Source organism: Mustela lutreola, chromosome 1, assembly GCF_030435805.1.
Source record: "Mustela lutreola isolate mMusLut2 chromosome 1, mMusLut2.pri, whole genome shotgun sequence".
Lineage (NCBI taxonomy): Eukaryota > Metazoa > Chordata > Mammalia > Carnivora > Mustelidae > Mustela > Mustela lutreola.
The window spans coordinates 11,055,001-11,076,854 of record NC_081290.1 but is presented as its reverse complement, the minus strand read 5'-3'; the positions used below and the strand labels follow the sequence as shown (position 1 = coordinate 11,076,854).

At 39.5% G+C, this 21,854-nt stretch overlaps 1 protein-coding gene across 17 annotated transcripts in view; it reads left to right on the top strand.

The window, feature by feature from the left end:
• The window catches only part of RUFY3 (RUN and FYVE domain containing 3), an 81,989-nt gene that overhangs the window by 30,118 nt on the left and 30,017 nt on the right, over nt 1–21,854 (top strand). For 15 of the 17 annotated variants that reach the window (XR_009350567.1, XR_009350569.1, XR_009350573.1 and 12 more), the window contains exons 2-3: nt 20,198–20,371; nt 21,097–21,214. Coding sequence is in view for 9 of the 17 variants with exons in the window: in XM_059159702.1 (XP_059015685.1) it covers nt 20,198–20,371; nt 21,097–21,214 (292 nt within the window). In the remaining 8 variants the exon portion in view is untranslated. Of the gene's footprint in view, nt 1–1,309; nt 1,364–20,197; nt 20,372–21,096; nt 21,215–21,854 lie in introns of all 17 variants that reach the window. The other 2 variants (XM_059159678.1, XM_059159762.1) reach the window with 1 other exon arrangement.

Genomic DNA, 21,854 nt, shown 5'->3' with positions numbered 1-21,854 from the left:
GATATTTTAACATTAATTTACTCTAAGAATAATAGTAACTAATGCTGATACTGTGCTTTTTCCATATGAAACACTATCTTTATTACATATATATCCACAATTGCAGAATCCAAAAAAGCTCTGAAAACCAAGCATTTTTCGTAAATTTGCCTAGACTCATTTGGTGCTAAAACATGACCTAAATTTATTTGAGGCTATTATAGACATTATTCTTTCTTTCTCCCTTTATTAGTTATTTATTATTAACTAAAAATTAACCAATTAAATTACAGTGATAATAAACTGGTGAGAAATGATAAATTCTTTTCTAAGATCGTGATTCTGTGTTACTGCCTCAGACCCTATGGTGGTTTCTGTGGTATATTTTTCAGGAAGGAAGGTTTATTGTGGACAAAGTATCCTTTGCCCATTTTCTCATTTTCATTATGCTTCACCTTCTGACAATTTCTCTTTATTTGCTGCATATTTATACATATGAAATTCACATGATTTTGTGTTTGCATATAAATATTGCAATAGTGTACAATATAATAGCTTCAGAATAACTGCAGGAGAAGCTGGTATACTTTTCAAAAAATTTCCATAGGTTTCCAAAATTTATTTTCAAACAATCATCCTACAGCTTTAAGACACAGAGTACTATTATATTGTAATCTTCGTGTTCTTTTCTGTCCTTCTGCCTCATGTGGAATATTCTATGTACAAGAACATTGAATTTGTAGTAAAAGGAGAGAGTACTTTTATAAGTGATTTGTCTTCAAAGTAGCATTGTCTCCTTTATTTTTGATCTGGGGAAGAATTGGGGGGATGGAGGGCTTTGGGGAAGGTATTTAGATTTTTCTTTGCTTATTTTAAGAAGAGTCACTAGTTTGTATCATGACATTTGGCCTAGTCTAAAAAGCATTCCCTTATTTTCCAGCTTCACTGAAGTGGTCAAAACAAACGTTGAATGAAATCAATCTTGTGTGCACTTAAAAGATACCAACAGACTAGTCTTGATTTTCAGTGGGAAAAAAATCTTTTTTACTTTTTTGTGGGATGCGCATCTTTGTTATCTCTTACTAGAAATTTTGAAATTATTTTAGCTTTGAAGCAGATTTAATAGTCTTAGTTGATATCTCTGCTTAATGTCCTCCGCCTCCGATGTTCCCAGCCCCTTTCACTGTTAATCTCTGGGTTAAGCTGAAAGCATTCTAGGAAATCTCCCTTTCAGTTATCCCTTTTGAAACCTTGTTTTTAATAGCACTTTTCTTTCTTGGCTTGCATGACATTTTATCTTTCTTTTCCTTTCTTTTTGCCGTTTGCAAAGACTCTTGGGAGGATTTGACAGATTTGGTGGAGCAAATGCGCGATGATACAGAAGGTGCGTGCCACACCAACATCTTTCAGCTTTTTTCTTTCCTCTTTTTCCTTTCTTTCTTTTCTTTTCTTTTTTTAATTTCTAACCACCTTTTGATTGTTTTCCATAAACCAGACTGTCTGCTTTAGGTTTTGTTTCTCATGGCAATAACTGGAATAGTAAGAAATATTTGCCAGATTTTTCCAAACAGGTGCCTCATTTGAACAGGGTTAGGGTTTTCAGAGTCTTACATTTTAAATCTTTCTCCTTGTGGTTCCAAGCACAATGTCATAAGTACATGTTTATGCTGTCCCTTTAAGATGTTTGTTGATATCATGTTTTAAGGGGACTTTATTTCAAGTTATATCAAATTTTTCTATGGCTTTTTGTTTTTTCATTTATTTGTTGGGAAGATGTAAATCCTTTTATCATTCATGAAAGTATATATTCCTGTGAGTTCCACAGTATCAGAAACAAGACAGAACCCAAGAATCTGAAGTATCCAGTCTGGAATGTTGTTCAGATTTGCAGATTTCCGTAGCATTCAGCACTTTCAGCTTGGTCCTGTAATAGCATCACTTTCTGGTGGAATTACTTCCAAGAGAAGCACCTATGTTCCAATATATGAAGGCTCCCCACACCAAGAGTTGTTTATTCTGTAATCGGCACCTAACTTTAGGGAGCTTGAGGTAGTTAACATAATTTATAATAAAAATAGAAAAATTGAAGTTTGGCTCCACTTTACTGTATCATTTTATGTTCTCCCACTTTGCCTGGGCCCTGAAGGTCCCCCAGCTTCAGCACATAGACATCCCCTGGCCTGCGGGCAGACCGAGTGGCCCTTTCACTGCCTGTGCGTGAGGGCATCAGCCTCCTCTCCTGCCTTGCCTCCTGCAGTGTTCCACCGGGAGCATTTAACGCCCCCCCCCCCCGCATTCCCCCCCCCCCCCCCCGCGCCCAACACACCTGTCAGTCCAGATGGGAGCATCTCGAAGGAAGTGCTCCGTGACAGCTGTGGCCCACATTCAGTTCTCCATTCCCCAAGCCTGCAGGACTTGGAGCTTGAACCATTTTACTTGTTCTTGTGTGTTTATCGTCCCTAGTTCGAGTATAAAATCTTTCTATGTCTTAAACTTCTCAGTGTCCCTGTGAGACCTGGGGTGGTACTATGCTCAGTCCCTTTGGTCATACCAGACAAGACTACCCATGCCCAGTAGTATCTTCTTCATCATTGTACTTCGAATAAGTAAATTATTCTAAGTTTCATCTCATTTCCTATAGTGAAACTGTGTCTTTATTCCAACTTTGATTCTGCTTTTATTGTAACTAGTTGTGTGTAATTCAGTGAAAAAAATGAGTATTACATAGTTGATTGACAGATCATAGACGAAGGAAAACAAAGAGGCGGGTGTTGATTCATTCGCTGAGTAGCGTTTAGTGTTAGGGTAGCGGCTGTTCTGATGATTTACCAGGCACCACACAAGTGTTAGGTTTTGATTCCTTTAATAGGCTCGGCCCTAAAGAAAAGTGCTTCATAAAAGCCAACTAATCTGTGCCATTCTTGAAGACTTCTTCCCTAGGACTCAACCTGGCAAAATTCCATTTCTTTAATACAAAGTGCCACTTCAAGAATCAGGCCTACTGCGGGAGGCAGCCTCCTCTTTTTCATTGTGTTTTTGAGGGAATTTTTGTGAGTGATTATTGTAGGTAAAATCTGAAAGGGAAATAAGATGAATTGTAACCGTATAACACATTAAAAACCTGAAGTTGTGAACTGTCTCAATATTTTGATGACCTCAGTGGATCACCAGTCACATAGTGTATGGTAATGTTGGTCAAGAATGTATTTTCAGAAAAAAAGTCTTTCTAGAATGTAGTTCTAAGAAAAAATTAGAATGGGGGAGGGAAATGACTTTACTCATTAACTTTTTTGAGTCATTTCATCCTTTTTTTATTCCCATTTTCTATTTCTCTTGCCTCATTTCAGTTATGTGAAATGCTAGTTTTACTGTACTGTTTAACTTAAGAGTTTTTATAAATGCATACTTGTAACAAGAATAAACATGAGGTACGGAGTGTTGCCCATGCGTGACATACTTAGCAGCTCGGGGTCTGCGGTGGATTCCGGTTCTAGACACTGAGAAAGTGGACGATGGATGTGGGCTCAGATCTTCTCAGGAGACCTTCACTGCTGAGCCGTTTCAATTCTGTTTCTCGTCTGTTACCATGGATTTGTCCTAACAGTTGCCTTTTTAGTAGATGAAGTGTTAACACTGGTTTCCAGCCTCCTGAGAATTTGCTTTTTAAAGTAACAAACTCTAGGGGGTTATAAATTAGAACTGTTAGCTTTGGGGTTTTGTTTTGTTTAAATTTTGTCGAGATTGAAGTTTTTTCTGGTGAACTGATTTCTTACAGTGGTGGTTGGTGTTACATTCAATGTGTCTGTAACTCTTGTTTGATTGAATATGAAATGTTGCCTTCGGGTGGAAAGGTAGCATGCTTTCAACACTGATGCATTATCTGGCATCTCATCTCATTACATACTATTACTGATTTGTGTCTAAAATTTGGAAACTCACTAGAAAATTATGAAAATTAAATAAAATAATAAAAGCACATAGTATACTATCTTTAGTTTCTCAATAAATATTAAATTCCTTTCTATACTCATTACTAGCCTCTTATACGGACTCTGAACTTACGGTTACCCAGATTACTACCCATCTCTCTAAGCATTGAAATGGTTGGGATGTTACTTGAATTAAGGAAATAATATACCTGTATGAAGTATTATTTGACCAAAATTGCTTACTGGTTCCTTCACATATTTTCTTTTGGGTTAAGACTTACATCTACCATCTTTAAAAATGGAAGGAACACATCTAAGAGATATTCTTAGCATCTAGCGCTGTGTCACATAGTCATTCAGTAAAGGTTTATTTTAAATAACATTCCTACACTTGTTTATGGAGAACCATATTTCTAAACACTTGACATACACACATTTGTTTAGTCTTCAAAACCCTATTACATTTCATAGATGAGGAACCTGAGGCCTGCAGAGTTAAGGTTCCCAGTGGAATACTGCTCGGAAACAGAGAGTAATAACCCATAGATACACACAGCAACCTGGAGGAATCTCTAAGCAGTTATGCCGAGTGGGAGGGGAAAAGCCAATTTTAAAAAGTTACGTACTGTGTGATTACATTAATTTAACCTTAAAGTGATAAAACATATATATATAAATGGAAAATAGTAGTTGCCAAGGGTTGAGAGGGGGAAGAGGGTTTGGCTGATGGCAACAATGTGTCTTGACTGTAATTCAGTGTCAGTATCCTGGTTTCGGTGATGTAGTCTAGTTTTGCACGATGTTACCCTTTGGGGGAACTAGGTTAAGGGTACGTGAAATTTCTATTATTTCTTACAACCGCATGCGAACCTACAGTTATCTCAAAATAAAAGTGCAAGGTAAAAGCAAAGAGATAAGAAGCTTTCCCAGAGTCCCACAGGAAAGAGTGCAAGTAGAGTTGAAACTCTGCAGGCTTCCCCCAGAGCTTGTGCCCTTAACCACTACACCAAAGTTCAAACTTACTTGACTCAAGACCCACTGTAAAATATGCTTTATCAAAACTCAGTGCATACATCATTTATTTGTATATATCCAGAACATACATTTTGTAAAACAATACATGACCTCACTATAAGGGACATAGTAAATCGATTGTATACTTCACTGAGGGGTGTGACCTTTAGTTTGAAAAATGTTCTAGCCATGCAGATAGAAGAAAAAGGGCTTTTCCTGAAATGACTCTATTTCAGATTCTGTTTCCTGCGTACAATTATTGGCATCCTCTAAATTGGGCCACTAATCCTGCATCCTTCTCTTTTCTCTTTAAACCTATCTCCTCTGGTGAAACCTTCTAATAATTGTCACTATTATCCCTATGCTAGTGATTATCCAGCCTCCAACTTTAATTTGCATTTACAACTATGTGATGAAAAATATGTTGAGAATGCTTCCATGTAAGTGTCCTCTACCGTATTCAAAACCAAGTTGATTTGACCCCTTACCCCCAAAACAGTTACTCGGTTTTTTCATTTTCACTTCCAGTTTCACAGGGCAAAAATCTTGGAATATTTGTGACTCTTCTGTTTTCTGACTGGGTTTAGTTCTTCATGGCAGGCCGTTCGGGTCCTCCGCCCCCAAATTCCCTTGGCATTATCCTCTCAGACTCATCATCTTCGATTTTTTATCATACTTCTTCTCTGCTCAAATCCTACCGTGCTTCCATTGCTGGGTTCAAGTCTAGTTTAGAGACCTTCTGTGCTTTCCACTTCTTCCCAGGAAGACCTCCCCATTCTGTTCCTATTCCTTTCACCTGACTTCGCACACCCATTCTCTCCTTTTTTTTTTTTTTTTTAAAGATTTTGTTTATTTATTTGTCAGAGAGAGAGTGAGTGAGAGCGAGCACAGGCAGACAGAGTGGAAGGCAGAGTCAGAGGGAGAAGCAGGCTCCCTGCGGAGCAAGGAGCCCGATGTGGGACTCGATCCCAGGACGCTGGGATCATGACCTGAGCCGAAGGCAGCTGCTTAACCAACTGAGCCACCCAGGCGTCCCACACCCATTCCCTCCTTTTGGAATCCGTCCTTCTGTGTTTCTGTGTTTCTGTGATTTCACAGTGAGGGTCGTCCTCACATCCTACAGGATATGGTCGTGTGTCATTTGGAGCACAGGTGTACAGTATTCCAAGTGTTAAGCTAAGGTTTGAGATTACTCAAAGGGTACATGAAATTTCTATTATTTCTTACAACCGCATGCAAATCTACAGTTATCTCAAAATAAAAGTGCAAGGTAAAAGCAAAGAGATAAGAAACTTTCCCAGAGTCCCACAGGAAAGAGTGCAAGTAGAGTTGAAACTCTGCAAGCTTCCCCCGGAGCTTGTGCCCTTAACCACTACAGCAAAGTTCAAACTTACTTGACTCAAAACCCACTGTAAAATATGCTTTATCAAGCATCTTTTTTTTTGCTCAGGTCCGGGGTTTATCCTACTTATAAGCTAAAAAATGATGCTGATATTGTTTCTTGGATACTGGCAAAAGACAAAAAACTCCTAGTCAGAGATGAAGGACTTTGTTATTCATAACATCGCAAGCAGCCTGAGCTTGTGTCTAGGCACATTTGTGTCTTGCATAAGAGCCCCACCTGGGAGGAGACATCGTCTGGCTCAGCAAGATGTTCTGCATTCAGTGGGTTTGTGTTGCTTCTGAGGAGTACTGAGTTTGGAGAATCCATTGCTTTTACATGAAGCCGTGAGAAAGCCTTACCTCTCATGACTTATACAGCTGCCTAAACAGCCCTGACAAATCCAGGTTAAAGAGTGGTCAGGGGCTTGCAGTCTTGATACAACCCAGTAAGATTTGTAGTAGCACAGGAGTCCCAAAGAGGATTTTCTTTCCTAACATTTTATGGTAAAATGTAAAGATATGGGAAACTTCTCCAGTGTCAGGGAATGAGAGAAACAAATCTCAGTCTTGTAGACCAGAGCTCTCGCTCTTCTGGGTCACAGTGGTGCCTCCAACATTTGAATTCTTTCTGTGGAATAAGTTGAACAAAGCAAGGAACTCATGGATTTGCATTTATCTCCTCAATTTCTTATGCTGCGTCAAAACGAAGACCACTATTGTCCTACTTCTAAACATTCCCAGAACTCTCAGTGTTCTTCTGTGGTGTTGAATTTGGAAACCAAACAAATTGATTATATTATGATATGGGAACCCAATAAGGAAGAAACCAGCGTATTTTCATAGGGAACTCTTGAAATGCATTATAACTGGACTTCTTAATGATTAGAGAAATGGGTGCCTAAAAGAAAAACAGTCTTTTCCTCTACTGCTCACCACATGTCTGACACCAGTTATGTGGGGGGTTTTCCCACACCAACCAGTTCTCCAACGTCTATTCAATTCTGACGCTATCTACCTGGAGTTAATGCGGACTCTGTGCACAGATTAAGGGCTCACTCCTCCAAGGTACCCCCTCATTTCAGATGCCAGTTGCAGGGCTAGCTTGTCACCTCTCCTTCTGACTAACCAAACAGAGATCAGATTCTTGTGACCCCCCCTCATAAGGTTTGGTAATTTGCCAGAATGACTCAGAGGCCTCAGGAAGGGTTTACTTGCTAGATTATGGGGTGCTATAAAAGAATGTGGTTCAGGAACAGCCAGGTGGAAGGGACGCATAGGGCAAAGTCCGTGGGAAGGAGCACGGAGCTTCCCTACCCTCCCTGGTGCTTCACCATCCTAGCGCCTCAGTGGTTCACCAGCGCAGAGGCTCTCTGAACCTTCTGGTTAGGATTTTTATGGAAGTTACATTACATAGGTATGATTGAGTAAATCATTAGTCAGTGATGATTGAACTCAGTTTTCAGCCCCTCCTCTCCTCCTCGGAGTTGGGGGGTGGGGGATAGCCGAATAGTCTAACTCTCTCATCGCATGGTGGTTTCTCCTGGTTAACCAGCCCCCATCCTTTTTTTTTTTTTTTTAAGATTTTATTTATTTGACAGACAGAGATCACAAGGAGGCAGAGAGGCAGGCAGAGAGAGAGAGGAGGAAGAAGGCTCCTGGCTGAGCAGAGAGCCCGATGTGGGGCTCTATCCTAGGACCCTGAGATCATGACCAGAGCTGACGACAGAGGCTTAACCCACTGAGCCACCCAGGTGCCCCAACCAGCCCCCATCCTTAAGGGTTTTCCAAAAGGTGCTCATTTTACCTTTAACTCTGGATCTATTTCAGGCGCCAAAGACAAAAATTAAATATTATAACAAAATGTGCTTCCATGGCTCTTATCACTTAGAAAATTTCAGGAGGTTTAGGAGCTCTTTGTTAGGAATCAGGGATAGAAACCAATATATATTTATATAATGTGATGATGGTATATATATATATATATGATGATACATATATGTGTATATATATGATGGTATATATATATATATATGATACATATATGTGTATATATATGTGTGTATGATATATATATGTGTGTGATGAGATATATATATAAAATTATTTTACAGTGCCTAAGAATGAGTGTGATAATAATAGTGATAGTAACAATGGTTTGGAAACATTAAATTGCTAAATAAGCTCATTCTTTTCAGTGCTAATGCCAATCAAAAAGGATTTTTTATGTGCAGAGATGAGAGAACAATAAGGAGGTGGCAGTTGAACTTTGATCTGAAGCAAGGAAAAATAGAACCTCTTTTTTATTTAGAATTACGGAATTTTTCGAGTAAGTAAGGAGAATAATGAACTCTAGAGTTTCCATCACCCGGCTTCAATAATTGTCAATATTTGTTGACCTCACTTCGTCTATTTCCACATTTTTGTTTCTGGAGTACTTAGAATCCCCAACTTACGACTTTTTGATTTGATGATGGTGTGAAAGTGATATACATTCAGTAGGCATCACTCTTCAAATCTTGAATTTTCATCTTTTCCCAAAATGTGGAGTAGTTTCCCGTGATGCAGGACAATAGCAGAGAAATGTAGCTTCCAGTCAGGCCAGGCAGTCACAAGGGTCAACAGCTGAGACACTTAAAAAAAAGTTCTGTTCCATACAACCATTCTGTTTTTTTTACTTTCAGTACACGATTTAGTAAATTACATGGGATATTCAACACTTTATTATAAAATAGGCTTTTTGTTAGATGATTTTGCCCAACCTTAAGCTAATGTGAATGTTCTGAGCACCTTTAAGGTAGGCTAAGCCAGACATAATGTTGGATGGGTTAGATGTATTAAATGCATTCTTAACATAATCTTTTCACCTTAACAGTGGGTTTATTGGTATGTAACCCCATCGTATCTTGAAGAAGGTCTGCTATTATTTTTTTTAGGATTTATTTATTTATTAGAGAGAGCACAAGCAGGTCGAGTAGCAGGCAGAGGGAGAAGCAGGCTCCCTGCTGAGCCAGGAGCCAGATGTAGGGCTCCATTCCAGGACCCTGGGAGCATGACCTGAGCCAAAGACAGTCTCTTAACCAACTGAGTCACCCAGGTGCCCCAGAGATCTGTTATTTTAAAGGAAACTCCAAATGCTATGCCTTTCCACTTGCAAATACTTAAGTACACACCTAACAAAATTAACAATATTTTCTTAATATTACCTAATATTTACTTAGTCTATCTTCTAAGGCTGCTTCTCTCAAATATGACTCTCTTCATTTGGTTTATTTGAATCCGGATCCACACAAGATAAACATTATTATGTCTCTTAAGTCTCTAGGGTTTTTTTATTTTTTAATTTTTATTAATTTTTTACACTGCTATTATCCTCCTTATTTCATTTTATTTCTAACTTTTTATTTAAATTGCAGTTAGTTAATGTAGAGTGTAATAGTAGTTTCAGGTGAAGAATTCAGTGACTCATCACGTACAACACCCAGTGCTCATCACAGTTTGACTCCCGCCACTTACTAAACCCATATGCTCCCTCCTCCCCTCTAGTTTTTGTAAAGAACAGCTTTACTGAGATAGAGTTCACTTACTGTCAAGAGTCACCACTTTAAACTGTACCGTTCAGTGGTCGTTAGTTTGTTTACAGAGCTCTGCATGCATCACCACTACCTAATCCCGGAATACAAATCACCCTGTACCAGTAGCATTGACTCCCTGTGCCCCCTTCTCCCCAGGTTCTGCTAACTACTAATCTACTTTCTGTTTTTGGAGATTTGCCTGTTCTGGATATTTCGTTTAAACAGTCATTAAATTTGAGGCCTTTTGTGCCTGGCTTCTTTCACTCAGCATAAGGTTTTCAAGGTTCATTCGTAATAGGGTGTGCATCAGTACTTCATTCCTCTTTATTGCTGAGCAATATTTCATTGTACAAATCACATTTTATTTATCAGTTCATTAGTTGATGGACATTTGGGCCATTTCCACTTTTAGGCTATTATGAGTAAAGTTGTTAGGAACATTCATGTACAAATTTTATGTGGACATGTGTTTTCACTTCTTGGGGGTATAGACCTAAGAGTGGAATTGCTAGGTCATGCTGGGGACCATGGTTTAACCTTTTGAGTTTTCCAAAGCTGTTGCACCATTTTACATTCCTGCCAACAGTGCAGATGGGTTCTCCATAGTCTTGTCCACACTTACTATTTTCCTTTTTAAAAAATTTTTAAAAGTATATCCATATTTGTGAATGTGCAGTGGTATCTCATTTGCATTTCCCTAATTTATTTCATGTACTTATTAGCCATCTGTGTATCTTTTCTGAAGAAATGTCTATTCAAATCCTTTGTCCATTCTTTTTTACTGGGTTACTTTTCTTTTATTGAATTGTAAGAATCCTTTGTATATTCCAGATACTGGATATGATACGTAGATTTTTTATTCTCCCATTCCACGGGCTGTCTTTTCATTTTCTTAATCATGTCCTTTGAAGCACAAGTATTATTTAATTTTGATAAAATCCAGTTTAGTTTGTTTTAATTTTTTTTTCATTTTTTTAATCCGGTTAATTTTTTTCTTTTGCTTGTACCTGTGCTGTCATCCAAAAAACCATTTAGTCACATTCTATAATCCTTTTTATATGTTGTTAGATTTGGTTTGCAAGTATCCTTTATTGAGGGGTTTGCATCTATATTCATAAGAGGTATTTATAATTTTTTTCTATCTTTGTCTGATTTTGGTCTCAAGGAAATATTGGTCTCATAGAAAAAGTTGGGAAATATTCCCTCTTATATTTTTTGGAATTGTTTGGGAAGGGTTGCTTTGATTGTATTTTTTAATGTTTTAAATGTACATTTCAGTAGTGAACCCATCTGGTCCTGGCTTTTACTTTGGGAGTATTTTTTAAATTACAAAATCTTTTTTAAAAATTTATTTATTTATTTGACAGAGATCACAAGTAGGCAGAGAGGCAGGCAGAGAGAGGTGGGGGGAAGCAGACTCCCTGCTGAGCAGAGAGCCCGATGTGGGGCTCATTCCCAGGACCCTGAGACCATGACCTGAGTCCAAGGCAGAGGCTTAACCCACTGAGCCACCCAGGTGCCCCACAATTTCAGTATCTTTACTTGTTACAGATTTTCTGTTTCTCAAGTTACTTTTGGTAATTTGTATATTTCTTAGAAATTGTCCATTTTATTTAGGTTGTCTCATATCTAGGCACATAATTGCCAATTAATTATATTCCCTTATAATCCTCTATGTTTCTGTAAAGTAGGTAATTATGTCTTCTCTTCACTCCTGATTTTAGCTATTTGAGTCTTCTCTCTTTTTCTATTGGTCACTCAAACTAAATGTTTGGCAATGTTAATCTTTTGAAAGAACCAGGGCGCCTGGGTGGCTCAGTGGGTTAGGCCGCTGCCTTCGGCTCAGGTCATGATCTCAGGGTCCTGGGATCGAGTCCCCACATCGGGCTCTCTGCTCAGCAGGGAGCCTGCTTCCTCCTCTCTCTCTGCCTGCCTCTCTGCCTACTTGTGTTCTGTCAAATAAATTAAAAAAAAAAAAATCTTTAAAAAAAAAAAAAAAGAAAGAACCAACTTTGAGTTTTATTGATTTTTCTCAGTACTTTAATGTGCTCTTTATTTCTGTTCTAATCTTTATTACTACTTCTTCCTGGGGCTTTCCACTAATATATATATGTATTGGTTGCCCTTGAGGAAGCTGTCTGAAATTGTCGAATTATGATATGCTGGATCTAAAAGGGTCATGTAGGTCGGTGCTTCTCAAACTTCGAGTGCACGTACAGAAACCCTGGGGTCTGGTTAAAGTGTGGAACTTGAGGTTCTGCACAATGGTTCAGTGGTACCATTGGAGCCCAAGGTTTCCCATTTTCAAAAGCATCCAGACGACGCCCGTGCTGAGGCCAGGGCTGCATGTTTGGTGGTAAAGGTCTAGTTCATCTGGTATCAGAGTCATATGTGGGGTTTTCTAAACAGTGTTGTTTCTCTCAATTCCAGGGATAATAATATGTGCCCCGCCCACACTGGTGCTGCAGTGAGTCATTGTGATTGATATTGTGTGTGTTGTTTCCGTCAGATAAAAGAATTACTAAATAAGCTTAACCTTCTCACTTGACGATGAGGAAATTGAGGCCCCAAAGAAGTAAGACTCCTTGCCTGGTGGCATATAATTAGTGCAAATAGGTGACTAATATCAAGCACATTAAGATTAGTGGGTAGATACAATCTTCTAATGATAAAGCTTGATTTTAGCGAAGTACAGCTTTGATTATGCTATCCAAGGAAAGGCAGCAGTGAAGTAAATTTGTTGTTAAGTTTTCTCAACTTCTAAAAATAAATAAATAAATACAATTTTCTCAACTTCTTTAAGATTTCGACCCAGAGAAGATTTTATTGAAGTGAATTTCCTCTTTGGTACTCTAAGTAGAAGTGTGTATGATGTTTGGAATGACATTAAGGAGAATAGATAGTAAGATAGCCTGCTTTTCCCTCTCCCACACCCCCACCCCACTTGTGTTCCTTCTCGCTATGTCTCTCTCTATCAAATAAATGCACAATTCATTTTTTAGTGATCTCTACATCCAACATGGGACTCAAGCACACAGCCCTGAGATCAGCGGTCACGTGCTCTACCAGCTGAGCCAGGCTCCCCACTTCTTGATTATTTTCAAACGAGGACTGAATAAAAAGTTCATGATCCTCTTGTACAAATAATTGTCATCAGACTAGTTAAATGGTGGTTTGGGGGTTTTTTTTGTTGCTGTTGTTGTTTTTAAAGATTTTATTTGTTAGAGTGCCAGCCGGGGGAGTGGGAGGCTGAGGGAGAAGCAGACTCCCCGCTGAGCAAGGAGCCCAATGCAGGACTCAATCCTAGGACCCTGGGACCATGACCTGAGCCAAAGGCAGACGCTTAACCGACTGAGCCGCCCAGGTGCCCCTAAATGATGTCGTATTACAGGATCTTTTCGGTGCTATCAATAATTTCTTTCACTATCAAGGATAACTCATTTTACACCCAATTTCGTACTCTAAGAAATATTACAGAAAAAATCCAAAATAGATTTATTGAGGAATTACTGGTCTTCAGACATTCTGAGCACAGAGTAAGCTTTCCTCTCTGTACCTTTCTGTTAGTCATTTTTAATCTCATACTAATGTTCTTAGGTATCTTGGGAAAAATTCTATATGACCACTTTTGTTTCTCACATAGGATAAATTTTTGATCTGTCAGATAACCAAGAAGTTCTAAAAAGCGACTGCTTGTGCATACAAATTATTCCCACCTTGCCAAAAATTGGGCACAGTATAATAATATTAACATATGTTAAATATAACTTAACTTTTCTTCGACTATTCATAAAACATTTCAGGATTTCTCTCTAGGAATATTAGCCATTGCACTAAAGAGACAAAATGGGGTCTTGGTCAGATGATGGGTTTGCAGAATGGTGTGACCCAGTGTCACTCTTAGCTTTGTGATTTTGGGTTCACTTGTCATCTCTGTTAACTAAATGAGCCTCATTTCTCTGTAAAATTCATTAAAATTTCCTCATATGGAAATCCACATTCTTGAAGAGCTATAATGAAGATGTAGATGTTCTGGAAAGAACTTTGGTTTGCAAATCAATTTATATGGTTATTACTGTAACGGGAGTCATTTTTGCACAGTTTCTTCAGTGCCCTGCTGCCGCTGTGTTCCCCACCAGGTGCTTTGTGTCGCCATCTGTCTGCCCACGGAAACTAGAAACATAGAAGTTACTCTCCACACTTCCTCCTTGATACATTCTACCCCTAGAACGTCCCCCAAAGCTAAATCCCTCTTCTCCGCACAGCAGCGGCGGACCGCTCTGGCTCACCCCTTCCTCGTTTTCTCCCCAGCTTTTGTGTTAGAACCTTACTTGCTCCGCAGCTCTGCCTTCCTGCATCCTTCCAGGCCGCCGTCTACACCGCTAGGGAAGCGGCTTCTCTGAAACTCAAATCTGTGAGCTACACCTCTCATTAAAATCTTGGCTGACTTTAAGGTAAAATCAAGACCTTAACCAGGACCCTTAGCAGTCTCTCCTTTACCTGTTTCCCTCATCTCTTCTCACAGCATTTACTCATGTGCACCGTAAACTTCTGACATGTTTCCCATTTTACTTTTTCTTAGTGGGCCAAGTTCTTTCATTCTTAGGGGCCTGTTCCTTGCATCCTGCTCCCTCCCAGCTCTACGCCTAACCCTCCTCGTCTGACTCATCCTGTGTTACTGAAATACATGGCACCTAATGATTTACTTTTTTAAAAAAGATTTATTTATTTTGAAGAGAAAGTGTGCAGGCGGGGGATGAGGGAGAGGGAGAATCCTCAAGCAGACTCCCGCTGAGCGCAGTGCCCCACAAGGGGCTCGGTCCCAGGACTGTGAGGTCATAACCTGAGCCAGAATTGGAAGTCAGCCACTTAACCCACTGAGCTACCCAGGCACCCCCTCCAATGGTTTCTGTATATTAATTTTGACAATGCTACTTCTATAAATTATTGTATTTTTATACAAATTCTGTTCATTTGATTTTCTGGATGTAAAATGAGATCAGTAATATTTGATGCAGTTTCACAGGTTTTGTGTTTCTGGTTTCTTTATCTTCTTCACTTGCGTTCCTCCACCACCCTCAGTACAGTGTTAAGTAATAGCCATGTAAATGGATATTTCTTAATTTCTTTAAAGTGCTACAGAGTGGGGGCACCTGGGTGGCTCAGTCGGTTGAGCGGCTGCCTTCCACTCGGGTCATGATCACAGGGTCCTGGGATCGAGCCCACATCGGGCTCTCTGCTCAGCAGGGAGCCTGCTTCTTCCTCTCCCTCTGCCTGCTGCTCTGCCTACTTGTGGTCTCTCTCCATCTCTCAAATAAATAAAATCTTTAAAAAAAAAATGCTGCAGGGCGCCTGGGTGGCTCAGTGGGTTAAGCCGCTGCCTTCGGCTCAGGTCATGATCTCAGGGTCCTGGGATCGAGTTCCGCATCGGGCTCTCTGCTCGGCAGGGAGCCTGCTTCCTCCTCTCTCTCTCTGCCTGCCTCTCTGCCTACTTGTAATCTCTCTGTGTCAAATAAATAAATAAATAAATCTTTAAAAAAAAAAAAAATGCTGCAGAGTGAATAAACATTTTGTAAGCTAAAAACAAAGCAGCCTTATCCTCTGAAAACTTAGATCCACATGCTTGCCCTTTAAATATGAAGGGAAAGGGGACGGGTCAGGTAGCTTTCTTCTGTAAATGTTCCTGCCATGTCCTGTGTATACTTTTGTTAGTGTTCTTACTGCAGTACGTTTGCACTGCTTCTCAAACTTGTACACATCCAGCGGCAGAGGAAGTTGTATAGGGCTTACGTACAACCTGCCTGATACTTTGCATCAATATCACATCTAGTATTTTAGCCTTAAATACATAAAACTTATATTTGAGTCCATAGAAAGGGTATAGTTGACCTAATATAAAAATATTTTAATTTTATTTGTCCTGAAATAAAATTGATCTTTGTCGAAGATGATAATGTCTATTGTGAAATTTCAGATTTTCTCTGTAAGCTGTCGTGTTTCGTTCTCCAAACATCTGTGCGCCCAACTTTGATAAATAGTAAGCACTTTGGTGTGAGGAACTAGGTCTTTCATCTCTGGAGTCCCAGCATTAAACATAGTATCTAATACCCAGTAGATGTTTACTGTTTATTGGGAAAAAAAAAAAAGAATGAATAAACAAAAGTTCAATTTTGGACTAATAGTGTTAAATGTTAACATTGTTAAACATTTTAATTGTAGATATTTTCTCATAGAAAAATATAATGACACTGTGAAATTCATGCATTTTAAAAAATCATTTTCTGGCATATACAATATAGTAAAACTTTTAAAAGAAATGTTTTATAGACGTGCCTGGGTGGCTCAGTTGGTTAAGTGTCTGTCTATCTTGGGCTCAGGTCATGATCCCAGGGTCCTGGAATCAAGCCCTGCATCAGGCTCCTAGCTCAGTGGGGAGTCTGCTTCTTCCTCTCTTTCTCCCTTTGCTGTGCTCTCACTCTCTCATTCTCTCTCTCACACTCTCTCAAGTAAATAAAATCTTTTTTTTAAAAAATTGTTTTTAGGGGCACCTAGGTGTCTCAGTGGGTTAAGCCTCTGCCTTCAGCTCAGGTCATGATCTCAGGGTCCTGGGATCGAGTCCCCACATCGGGCTCTCTGCTCAGCAGGGAGCCTGCTTCCTCCTCTCTCTCAGCTTGCCTTTCTGCCTACTTGTGATCTCTCTCTGTCAAATAAATAAATGAAAATCTTTTTAAAAATTGTTTTATAGTTAAAAGTATAAAATATACAGGAAAGATTACATTGTAAGTATTCAGTACAATGAATTTTCACATACTCAACTATTTCACATAACTAACCCCATATCAAAAACCAGAACTTTACCTGCTCCTCAGAACTCCTTCCATGCTCTAATTGTGTCACCGAAACCCTTTTTGACAGCATTTATTCATTCTGCAAAATCATTTTATACTTGAGTGTGATTTAAGATAAGTAACAAACCAATTGTATAGAGTATTTTTTATTCCAATGACAGGTTAGTGATTTAGTGATCATTACTACTAGCCAACATTACAAAATGTAAAAAAGAAATAATATAAAGTACTATTCTCAGTAATTTGCTTTAGTACTAAATAGAAAAGCAATTAAAGCAATTATTAAATTTTAATTTTTTATTATTAAAAATTGTTATATTTTTATTATAAAAATTATTAAAAATTAATTTAGTACCAAACAGAAAAGCAGTTAAAGCAATTAAAATTATTTGTAATGCCCATACTCTCATATACTGTTCAACACAAAAATTATGATAATAAGCATCAGGTAATAATCATTTTTAAAAAGATTTTACATTATATAATTAATAATGAACAGTTAATTCTTTTGAGCTATTGTGCCTAACTTTCAAATTACCCTGATTTTTGTTTGACCTTCTTTTATTTGTTTAGAGCAGTAGTTCTTCATGGGGAAGGAGCCCGATTTTGTCTCCCAGGAACAGGCATTTGGTATTATCTGGAGACATTTTTTGGTTGTCGTAACTGGAGAGGGCTGCTGATACCTCGTGGGTAAAGGCTTGGCTGCTGCTAAACTTAATTCCCAGAACAGTCCCCCACCAAAAAAAGAATTATCTGGCCCAAAATGTCAGTAGTACTGAGCTTGAGAGCAATATTTTCTAAAGAATGAGTGGGTTGTGTTTGATGTAGATGAGTTCAAACAGGCTATAGCGCCACACTAGTAATGTACAGGCTGTTAGGACTTCAGTTTCCCTAGGCATTAGCTCATCTTTCTCCATAGCTTATTCACCAGACCCCAAACTGATGTTTTGAACATTCTGATAATGATTCTAAGAAGAATGAGATGAGGCAATGTTTCTAGAATTATAAATCTATCACCACTTCTGGCAAAAGTCTCACATCCAACTCTGATGACATTTCCTTGTCATCTGTTGGGAGTCAGTAGAGAATCTAGTTGCTCTCCGCAAACATTCATGCACACTCACACACCTCTGTGCCATTCCTTCCATCCAGTGATTATAGAAGGTTGGAAACACTGGAGTGCAAGGTGCCCAAATGTCTCAGTCCGTTAAGGGTCCAGCTCTTGATTTCTACTCCGGCCATGAGATCGAGCCCTGCCTGGAGTTGTGCCCTCAGTGCAGAGTCTTGCTTAAGATTCTCTCTCTCCCTCTGCCCCTCTCCCTGCTTGCTTGCAATTTCTCTCTCTTTACAGTAAGTGTGTCTTAGAAACACTGGAGTGCACAGAAATGCCAGTAACAAAGTTGAAAATTAGTATCTGATAAAGCTGTATTTTAGGGGGTTAGATTATTGTGTATTTCAGTGTCACCTTGTAAATTTGTTCTGGTTTTGACAAGTTGACCTGCCCCGAGCGAAGAGTCACATTTGAGGCACGGCCTTAAAACATTTGTTGTGCAAGAAAGAATCAATGATAACATATACCACTTCTGACTTCTTAATGAAGTGTTTTCTGAAAATATCTCAGAGAACACAACAAACCAAGTTTATATGGTTGGGATTATAAATCTGCAAGTCCATAAACTTAATGAAAAGTAGCTTAGAATTTGGCATTTGATTCTGCTTATTCAACTGTGAAAGCAGATACAATTGAAAACTTTTCATGAAGAAAATTAGGAACAAGTTGAGTGAAATCATCTGTTTTATGTTGTAGCTTTTTTGTGTTACGGGTACATGGATTTTATTACTATTTTTTATCAAGTGGTAAAATAGTTCATGGATGTCTGGGCCTTTTCTAGTTTTTAAAAACACGATACATTTGACCTTTGAGAGGATCCATTAGCTTTCGTGTCAGATCTAGATCCAAATTCTGCCATTTATGAACTGTTTGGCCTTCAATCTGTTAACTGTGTGGTCCTGCTTTACCTCTCTAAAAGAAGGGACGATATTTAATGATGAAGTCACAAGAATTAAGTAAGGTGGTCCTGTAAAAGAATGGCCAGCAGAGAGAAGGATAATATCCTTTGGAGTCACTGGTTCATTTGTGAGTAGATTCTAATGGCCCCGAGCATAGGTGTCAGAGGCAGAGAGCCCTGGTTTAGACTGGCTTTGTTGTCTCTTAGCGGCTGGGCTCAGGGCTCAGCTTTACACTCTTAAGCTACGCGTGTAAGTTGGCGCTCTCAGTCACTGTGTCACGGCCCGGTGTAAGGAGGGATTGAAATCCTAACTGCCGGGAGCAACCCACGGTACCCGGCACAGAGTAGGCACCAGCAAGTGGGAGTAGTGAGTGCCTGGATTGTTCTGAGTTCTGTCGGATAAAATGTGGTGCTTAGTCCCTTTCCTCAAGTAGCTTATCACACTGTATGCCGAGTCTCAAAACTGGGGGAGCTAATACTGTTAATTAGTTTATTTAGTAATGCTTAGTTTAAATAATAATATAATTAGCATAAGCAATAATACTAATAATGTATATAGTGTATTTGGAACAAAGTTTAAGTACTTTTTTTCCCCTACATTGGCTGTAATTTTTAGAGCGCTTGACAGACTGTGGAGAAAGGGGGCAGGGCCAGGGTGGCATCATGGAGACCGGCGGGAAGGCTATGCAGTTGTGGCTGTGATGGGCACCCGAGTTAGGGTAATGGCAGGGCTAGTGGTGAGAGTATTAAGACTGTGCTGAAGACCTGAAATGGATAAAATAAGTAATTTCACTGTTGCATCCAGAATATTCCTAAGGGAGGGGCGCCTGGGTAACTCAGTTTGTTAAGCATCCACCTTCGGCTCAGGTCCTGATCCCAGGTTCTGGGATCGAGCCCCGCCTCGGGCTCCCTGCTCAGTGGGGAGCCTGCTTCCTCCTCTCTCTCTGCCCCTGCTTGTGTTCCCTCTCTCTCTCTCTGTCTCTTTCTCTGTCAAATGAATAAATAAAATATTTTTTAAAAAGAAAGATTCCTGAGGGAAACTGGCATCTTTCTTTTTTTTTTTTCTTTTCAAGATTTTATTTATTTATTTGACAGACAGAGATCCCAAGTAGGCAGAGAGAGAGAAGGGGGAGGCAGGCTCCCCACTAAGCAGAGAGCCTGATACAGGGCTCCATCCCAGGACCCTGGGATCATGACCTGAGCTGAAGTCAGAGGCTTTAACCCACTGAGCCACCCAGGTACCCCAAGGCATCTTTCTTTTTAACAGCAAGTAAAACTTGGCAGAGAATATAAACCGAACAGTACAGTTCAGTGCCACTGTCTTCCTTCTCAGTAAGATACCAACAGCCCTACCGAGCTTTGCTCTTGTACCTTCGATGCTCATGTCAACACAGTGACATGCTGAATTTTTAAATGTGCTGTTTCCAGTAACCATGGTCCATTCTCTCTCTTTTTGGCTGTAGATCCTAATTATCTCATGGCTAATGAACGCATGAACCTGATGAACATGGCCAAGCTGAGTATCAAGGGCTTGATTGAATCCGCTCTGAACCTGGGGAGGACTCTGGACTCCGACTACGCTCCCCTCCAGCAGTTCTTCGTGGTGATGGAGCACTGCCTGAAACACGGCCTGAAGGGTAGGCCATGGCCCCAGGTTGCAGATGTGCACACAGCTGTATTCAGGCAGCACATCCCAAAGAAGAAAAGCGGTCTTTATGGAGCCCAAGAATAAGAGGCTTGAATTAGTAATACTAACCTACTGGAATGCCGCCTGTGCGGACACAGGGATGTGGTTGAATTAAAGAGCACACAGGGCTTACGAAACACTGATCTCTAAATTCTAGAGCTGGAACTAGTCCAGTACGGCCCTTCTGTTTGACAGGTGGAAAGAGACCTAGAATGAGCACTAACTTGCCCAAGGTCACACAGTGGACTCTTGCTTTTGCGCTCTTCCACTTAACCATAAGGTTTGAGGACAGGACCTGGTCTTGTTCTCCGTGCTCCTTCCCTAGTACCTAACAGCCTGTTTCTGGATTATGTATTCTTTCCCATTGGACTGTTTTCCTCACTAATAGCATGCAGCTTTAAGTACTATAAAATGTTTTATTACATCGGGCTAGTTATAAGTTCTTCCTGAAAGAGAAAGGGCTGAGTCTTGGGAAGTGGGAGGTTTTTAATTGTCACAAAACGCTACCTGTTCTGAAAGCATGAATAGTTTTAGAACTGTCTAATAATGTAGGACTAGTTCCCTGAGAAAAAGGATTGAACGAATGAGAAAGAAGTGTGTGTACGTGTTTGTGTGTTGAGAGCATGTTTATGTTGCAAAGAATATTAAAATACTGCTTTGTTTTTATCACCTTAGCTAAGAAAACCTTTCTTGGACAAAATAAATCCTTCTGGGGGCCTCTAGAATTGGTAGAAAAGCTTGTTCCAGAAGCTGCAGAGATAACAGCAAGTGTTAAAGATCTTCCAGGACTTAAGTAAGTTTAAGATTGAATTCTGCTGGGAAAAGATTCTTATTAACTATCTCCTTGAAGATTCAAGATAATGATGACCATAATTTATTTCATAACAATCCAAAAAGAAAACTCTGTGCGTCAGAACTGTTGTGAGAGAACTACTCATATCGAATACGAAGAGAAGTGTACCTGTGAGGGATAATTATTATTAATTTTAAAGAACTTGTATTCATGTTAAAAGACCAAACGTTTTCTCATCCTCTTAAAGCACTTGTGGGAATCAGTTCGAATCTCAAGAAATGAGATCTAAGGAGGGAGCATGCTAAACATGATTAAGAAAAAGAATGTTTGAGAGCCAAGATTAAAACAGTTGTGAAGTGAACCTTAGCTACAGACACTGGGAACCTGCCCCAGAACTTGAAAAAGAGTAGTAACCATCGTACTCAGTTAGGCTGGTTTAACTTTAATTAGATAGCGGCCTACGTGGACTGTGTCCGCATTACTAGTATGTGGGTACTTAATGTGATCCATGCTAAGTCTCTGAGGAGTTACGATTGCTAACGTGATGGAACGTTTTCACTTGGGCCTCCCAGAGGATCTGTCTTCAGATCGTAGTCTCATTCAGTAACTAATTCTTCTCCAGAGCACTTGTTCCAAACAC